Here is an 8323-nt window from a genome sequence, read left to right as displayed (position 1 = left end):
TATGACACACCCACCTCTGGTCAATGCGAGAGGAGAGAGGCTCTCTGTCCCTGGAAAATAGCAGCGTGACCCCTGTTTCAACTCTGCGCCTTTATGCAACTGCCATGACTGCCGTTTAAACACTACACACCATAACAATACTAGCCTCTCCAACGTTACACATGCACACCACACCAGAGACACTCACCTGAAACAAATGGAAATTATTGTACTTTACAACTATATAGAGTCTATGCCAGGTAATAAACTATAGCACCATCATCACAATAGTCGATAATTTTTTGGTTAGCATTTGGTCTTGTTCAAACAATTCGATGTGTGTTTATGTAAAGTTTTTCTTTCTTTTCTTTTTTTTTAATGTCTTGCAAGTGAGATTCCTCGCCAGAGGCAACGATAAATCAACGTGAGCCTGCAGGAGTGCATGGAATGTGAGCCGAGAAGAATCGTATAGGAGATTAGAAACCATCTCAAATCAAAGACGGGACGAACAGAGGAACATGCATTCTGATTTACCGTGTAGACTAATGTTAAACAACGAACTTCAAACAAAACGCAATACATTTCTGGACGGTGCTAATAATACGACCACTAAATGCTATTTCTGACAACTCTTAAGTCAAAGTAATGGTCTATGTTAGGTTATAGCTCAATACATTATAATCAATTGCTTTTATTTTTTTCTTTAATGGAGGGGCAAGTAACGTTACGAACGAATGTGTTCATGTAGGCTATTGTGGAGAATTGTTTTGTTAAAAATAGATCCGTTTATAGCTTACTGAAACATGCGGAAACATCCCTAACTAGCATGTTTATGGAGTGACGCGCTAAAGTAAACTGAGGAAGGTGATACTGAGCGCTCGTCTGCTCCCAGTGTGTTTACATATTAGAAAAGTTTCCACTGTGTGGACTAGGCTATAAACTGTGCGTAATAGCCCAGTGTTTGGACCTAATAAGAAACTCAAAGGTTATTTTAGGGCTGAGCAATAATATAGGCATAAATAAATGTTTGTTTTTTCAACGTTTCAAAGTTTTAGAAGCCCATATAGGCTACTCTAATGTCGGCTGAACACATTTTAATGTATTACAGTACAGTATGTAGCAACATATTTGGTTTTGTAGGGTAATTTTTGAATAATATTGTTTTTCAGAAAACTTCAGGTCAGGCCTAAATGGGTTAAGATGAAATTCGTCTTTTGGCACAAGGTAGGCCTATGCAAAATGTTCCGAAGTTGTTCATTATACATGACGACATACTGTATACATGTATGATACTGTATCTATCTATCTATCTATCTATCCACACACACACACACACACACACACACACACACACACACACACACACACACACACACACACACACATATATATATATATATATATATATATATATATATATATATATATATATATATATATATATATATATGATTAAACGCTCAAGATGTGGCTGTTTATACAGTATTTATTATACATAAAAGTATTAATATTAAAGCAGCTTATAGTGCATGTAGAATACGAAGTGTTAATTAGGAAAAAATACACTCAGTTAAATTATCGTTAGATGTGAACTGGACCCTTATGGGTCTCTCAGAGTTAAATGTACACTGCAGATTTTGCTGTGATCTGATTCATCACTTTTTTTACAATGGAGTCTAGCGCTAACCTATACCACCCCATCAGTGCTCTAAAGAAGAGACTCTGTGCAGTCTTGTTGTCCATATAAAAGCAGTGCCACGTGGAACCGGCCATGTCTGGTCATGCCTATTCAGAAACCAAGAAGTCATGAAATTGATATGGGTGATGCTGCTGTGCTGGGCTACACACTGCGTGTGAGGTTAGGTTAACCACTTAAGCCCTGTTGTATACTTCGCCGTACGACTCGAGGATGTCGCGTGAAAATTGTCTAAATCGGTGTTTCTCAAACTTTAAAATGTCAAGGTCTCCCCTTAACTCTGACAGTGTACACATTTTGTACATTTGTACACTGTCAGAGTTACAGACTTGCATGGGTCAATTTAGACCCCCTAACCCACAGAGTCTCTGGAATCCACTTTGAGAAACACTGGTTTAAATAACAACAAAATACCTTTCTGAACTTGTAGATCGGCATTTTCAGTATTTTTGAACATTTTTGAAACATCTAGCTATATTTTAATAATGCTCCCAGGACCCAGGTTGAAAGTGTTCGCAATACTTGGCAGTGGCAAGTATGTCGTTTAAATCAAGACCAAATTGTATTAATTCAAGCAAGTTATTTTCCCTAACTACATTTTTAAGGAAATAACGTATGCAATCCTCTTATTTTGGTTTCATCTAATACATTTCGAATAATTATTTGTGTTAGTTTTCTGACACAATGTAGCTTTGGCGTGGGTATATGATGACCAACAGACCAACACACACACACACACACACACACACACACACACACACACACACACACACACACACACACACACACACACACACACACACACACACACACACACACAGAGAGAGAGAGAGAGAGAGAGAGAGAGAGAGAGAGAGAGAGAGAGAGAGAGAGAGAGAGAGAGAGAGGGGCGTCGAGTTAAGGCGTTTAAGTGCAGAAAGTGGTTTCTAGGGGGAGATAACATGGTCAGACGCGCATAACAGTTACATCATGTTAGTCAAAGTTCAAACTTTCCGGCCTCTCTCTAGACAGGGACACGTGCAGGACCCGTGCAGGAGCGGCTGGTCTGGTCTGAGAGAGGATGTTCCTCTGGAGTCAAGAAGGCAAGCCCTGAACTCATTATAGCAGGGGTTCTCAAACTTTTTTAGGCCGTGACCCCCAAAATAAACATATGTTTATTTTGGGGGTCACGGCCTAAAAAAGTCCTTCAATTGTCACTTTATAATTGTGCATATACATTTATGTAGGTTTGTTTACCGTTGAGTGAGACATTCTTTTTACATTAAGCTAATCATCTGGGGACCCCACAAAATAATTTGGCGACCCCACTTGGGGTCCCGACTCCAAGTTTGAGAACCAATGTATTATAGGCATTTTTAGGGGTTTTATGCAAATTGTCCCTGCGGTTTGCTATATACTTTTCAAATGCGAGTGGAATTACTATTAAAAGCAGCTTTTACATTAACTTTTCCCCCAAAAAAGATTAATTTGATATAATAGCCTATATTTAGTGCAGGACATTTTAAAAATCACAAGGTGCTTTTTAGACTCCAATGCCTGTAGCCTAATGCAGGCAGTGAGCAGTGACTGGAAAGTTCAACTTCAGTGAACTTCAAACTGAAGAATACTTCAGAATATGTTTTGAATGCAAAGAAGGGGGTAAAAAAAGAGTAAATTGTGCTGCAGTAAAATCCTAAGAGGCCTATACAAATGTAACCAAATAGACCCTTGTGCATTTGGTTACATTTGTATACTCTTGAAGTTAAAGTAACTCTCTCGGGATTTTTACTGTGTCGTCTACTGTCTCCAATTACACGAGATGTAGCGTTAGCTCTCGCGTCACCACAATCACACCATTTTGGAGGTCCTGCAGATTTGTATAGGATGTCCTACAAGGATAAAGGGCGCGCTTGAGAAGGGGACAGTCCGAGAGTCAGCTCACCGCTCCTCTCGGGTCACAATACGAAGAGTAACAATAGGAGCAACACATTCAGAGTTGCCCTTCCACAGGCCTCTCTACGGGCGCACAGCGGCAAAACCCACAAAGAAAAGCGGAGGCCAAGGGGGCGCAACGAGGGTTACACACAGAAGGTACACGCACATGAGAGCCCGTCAGGTCACAGGGTTGGAAAGGTCGGCCATCCAGACTGAAATAAGCCTAATGGGACAGAAAACGTGTCCTCGAGGTGAACTCGGCCTTCTCGCGGTTCGCCCCAAACTTCAATAAAGTACCTTTTCAGCCTCGCGACATGGAGGCGACAGGGCCTAGAAAGAGATTGGAGGGATGCTGCGACCGAGGCGTGCACATTAATTTCTCTAATCTGTCCAGCCACATAAAGGCTTCTGAATTCATTTTTCAGCGCCCCGTCTGCGCCCCCATTCTAACGCCACTCCAGAGAGGCGCGTCCAAAAACAAAAAGGGAAAATGCTGCTTAAAGTTTTTAGCAAAAGGCCAAATTCCAGGTCCATTTATACTCGCAGATTTGGAAACCGCGGCAGGCTTTTGTCTGGTACATAATATTTGTGTGCATCAAAATTGTTTGTTGTCATTAGAATTATATTGCAACATAGATCACAATAGTCTGTGGCGCAAGATTAATGATCCTGAATACCTCTCTCCTTTGTGCTCCCCTGCCCCCCACCAAGCAAGGCATTTTATAATGTCCATTCAAGTCACAATTTCAATAATCTATCACATTCATTGCGCTTCTTCGTGCTCAAGTTATGTTCAAGCCCAAGCATTCAGTTCTAAAACGATTGGTGCCAAATTGTTTAAAAAATGAACGTATACCGGCGTGAGAAAATAATGCAAAGGCAGACCATTCCTTTAAGAAAATACCGTTTGGTATTGTGTCAAATTGTTATAGCATAATAATAATAATAAGCTACTTCTAGTCCCATGTCTGTATTCGTAAAGACTTTAACAGTGTGTCGGCCCACTTGCCAGATGACGTTAGAGAGAGAGAGGCTTAGCGCCGTTTTTTGAAATTGTAGGTATTCAGTTTGTCATCAGCTGCACATGACAAACTATATTTGGCAATAGTACAATGCCACACACAGTGTATACACAGTAAAAATCGAGTCTAACTCTGGGAGTGTGCAAATAGAACCAAATGGAGCCATATAGGGTCCATTTGGTTCCATTTGCACACTCCCAGAGTGAAATGAACAAGCAAAAGGCACAAATGGTGAACACACAAGTAAACATGACGGCCATCTTTCCTTCTTACAAGGCCTGTTTCATAACATTGGTCTGCTCCATCACTATCACTGATGTGCAGCCATGCAAGACCACATGACGCATTCTATTCAATACTATCTCTTATACACGACTTTATTTTTTCTTTTACATTTTTTGAAAACTCAGTCGCATAATGGTGTAATGGTCTATAAAAGCAGGGCAACTACTTAGGTTACAAAATGAATAAGAATATTTTTTTGACAACAATTTATCATTTTTAATGTCTAACACATATTTGTAAAAGGGTTTCAAAAGTATTCGCATGCAGCTTTTATTTTTCCAAGTCAAGTATAATGAGAAATGAAGCCGGCTGGGATTCGTGGCACTGTCACACAGATGCAGTGCAGTCTATATGGGCCTCAATAGCTTGTCTCGTATGGTTAATTGAATGCCCTTCAGTTCAGACTGATGAGGTTGCAACGTAATATGCACAGCACAAACTATATCCATTTGCAATTTTCCGTTTTTTCAGAAATGATCGGAGTCCATTTTGGGTGCAGGGCTAAACACACACATACAGGACTATCTGTGTTTACCGGGGCAAATGTCTCTACACTGGTAAATAAAGATGCAAAAGGTTGAGCAGCAGTAGTATTCCATAACAGTGACTTGTGTTTCCTTGATGAAAATGGTCAAAATACTCACACAATGGAACTGTACACTTCTAAGGCGTATCACTCCATAGCCAAAAACAATATATATATAACCTCAGCTGGCCATGAATGAAGTTCAACCCAAAACGTTATGTAAAACTAGTAGACACTCACTGTTTTATTGGACCAATATGATTATCACAATACACTAAACCCCGTTTATTGCATTTCACAAATAATCTGCTTTTAACGGTCTAGAACACAACATCAACACCACGAAACTAAATTGTAAATCAAAATCCTGTTTTTGAAGTACACGAGGTAATTCACACATTGTTTTTTTCCTAAACATACAAGTTCAAGATCAATGGTGTGTTTTTCAGCTTTTTACCAAAAATAACTATAATAATAATGATTTCCTTCCAGTGTTGTTTGAAATAAATAGATTGTGCATTTCACCTTGGGCAGCAGGGCAAAAGAATGGCCCACAATAACATTTTGATAAAATGTACATTTTTTTCTACAATTTTTTTTCTCCTTCATTCAAAACATTTTTTCATAAAAAACATCATTTTAATTCTGCTTCAAATAAATTAAACCCTGTGTCACGTAAAAATAATTCATCGGTATTCGCAGTAGAATCCATGCTATATAACATGCATTTTATATAACTTTGGACTTAAAGGAAACCGCACAAGATACCTACGAAAACAAAATATATAATTGTTCTATAAATAACCAGTCCTTTTTTTCTCCTCCTCCTATACCCAATCTTGACGACGGGGTTTTATAACCTGGTAATATCCTCGCCATGCTGTGCTCCGGAAAGTTCGTCGGGTGTAGCCCCAGCACTAGTGGCCGAGGCAGCGGCGACAGCGCCGGCTGCTGAGCTTGTGTTGGACCCGGAGGACGAAGACGATCTCACTTTGGTGTTCGGCAGCCTGTGATCTTTTTTCCATTTCATCCTGCGGTTCTGAAACCAGATTTTTATTTGCCTCTCGCTGAGAACCAAGGTGTGGGCGATTTCGATCCGTCGACGTCGAGTTAAATATCGGTTATAGTGGAATTCCTTCTCCAATTCTAAGACCTGCTGTCGAGTGTATGCTGTCCTAGACCGCTTGGGTTCCGTCCCATTGTAACCAGACACTGGAAAAAGGGGAGAAGTGGAAAGAAAGGGAGACAGAAAGGGAGGAAAGGAGGTGTAAACAAGAGTGGCCTCAACTGAGATATGGGCTGAAAGATTTATTGGATATGAATGTTTAGCTGTTAGAGAAATTTAAATGGGGAGTTAAGAACTTCTCAGCGTAATGAGAGGACACTCACATCCAACTATGGGCTAAATTATTAATGCAAGATTACAAAGCTCAATCTTTTTTTTTTCCTTCTTCTTATTCATCTCCCCCTCTCTCTCCATCGCGCAATACATAACAGCAGAAGCCACATGGTGATACGGCTGCCCTGAGTATACCTCGGCTATAAAATTTATGGTGGGTGTAATTACCAATGCCGAGTCGTAAATCCGCCTCAATTGTGCCATTTCAAAGGCTTCCCCGCTATCGGAGCAGGGGCTGGCAACGAGATGGGAGTCAGAGGGACTGATAAAGGGAGGGAAAGGGAGAGAGGAGCGAGAAGAGCAGGAGTGCAGGGGAACATAAACACACAAGTTGCCTACCAGAGCTGACGTGAATTTTCTTCATCCATGGGTACACCACGGGCTGCTTGGAGGAGGCTGAGCTGTTTGGGTGCTCCGGCGTCGCCTGGTTGCAGGCGGAGGCTGCGGCTGGCGGAGTAGCGGGGGACATGGATAACTGTGGGGTCTCGCATGAGGCAGGTTGCCCCTTCCCTGCGAGCAGGTGCGCGGCCGAATGGGGTAGTCCATGTCCCCTTGGCGTGTCAGGTTCAGGGATGCTTGCACAGTTATACGGGCGGTCTTGGTAGCTCGCCCGCGGAGGATATAACTCCTGGTGATGCTGGTAGCCAGAGTCCCTTGCGCGGCTGTAATATTCTGGACTATGCTCTGGGATGTAGCTATTTTGCGAATATTCCTCGCATGGAGGAAATTTCGGATCAATGTAGTTAGACTCCATCAAATACGAGCTCATGATCATTAATTTCTGGAGTGGAAAATAATTTTTCTAGCTTTGTCGTTTTTCTGCTCCATAAAGCCCTCCTACTTGCGAGCAGCCCTGTAAAGTTACTTTTACCACGTGACCCCATGGCCCAATAGCAGAGTAAGAGGTAGTTCCCGGATAAGGAACCAGAGGTATTAAGCATACCTACAGTCGCCATTGTGGGTACAAATCTCTCTCTCTCTCTATTTCCTCTCTATGTCTCTTTCTCACCCTCTCTCTCTCTCTCTCTCTCACACACACACACACACACACACACACACACACACACACACACACACACACACACACACACACACACACACACACACACACACACACACACACACACACACACACACACACACACACACACACACACGTTCTCCCCCTCTTTCTCTTGGTTGTGCTACCAAGGTAATTGATCTAGGGGACAAAACTAGTAGCTAGTTGCTGACTAAGGAAATAATAAAGCAGGCAAAATCCACTGATCTCAATTATTCAAGGGGGACAATAGGTGTTTCACCAAGGATAAGATACAACAAGGATACTAATCATTATGACTATAGCAAACAAAAAGGTAACCTACTAATCAGGAATAGCACACTCTTCTACAACAGTGCAGTATGACACTCAAGAACCATTAATATTGCTTTTCTGTTTTGAAAGGCATTTTTAAAGAATGGTGTTTGGGGGTCTATGATATCAAATCAAAGAAAAAAAGTTA

General features: G+C 41.3%; 1 protein-coding gene across 1 annotated transcript; it reads right to left on the bottom strand.

The window, feature by feature from the left end:
* Positions 1-6275: 6275 nt before the first annotated feature.
* Positions 6276-7656, bottom strand: hoxc4a (homeobox C4a; the record flags this gene model as incomplete). The annotated part of the gene is made up of 2 exons (XM_080732480.1): positions 7161-7656; positions 6276-6634 (listed from the first exon to the last, which is right to left on the bottom strand). The coding sequence occupies exons 1-2, from the start codon at positions 7594-7596 to the stop codon at positions 6276-6278; spliced, it is 795 nt and encodes a 264-aa protein (XP_080588606.1). The 5' UTR covers positions 7597-7656.
* Positions 7657-8323: the final 667 nt, after the last annotated feature.

Source organism: Nannobrachium achirus (assembly GCF_963921795.1).
Source record: "Nannobrachium achirus genome assembly, chromosome: 9".
NCBI classification, from domain to species: Eukaryota; Metazoa; Chordata; class Actinopteri; order Myctophiformes; family Myctophidae; genus Nannobrachium; species Nannobrachium achirus.
This window is presented reverse-complemented; position numbering and strand designations above follow the sequence as displayed.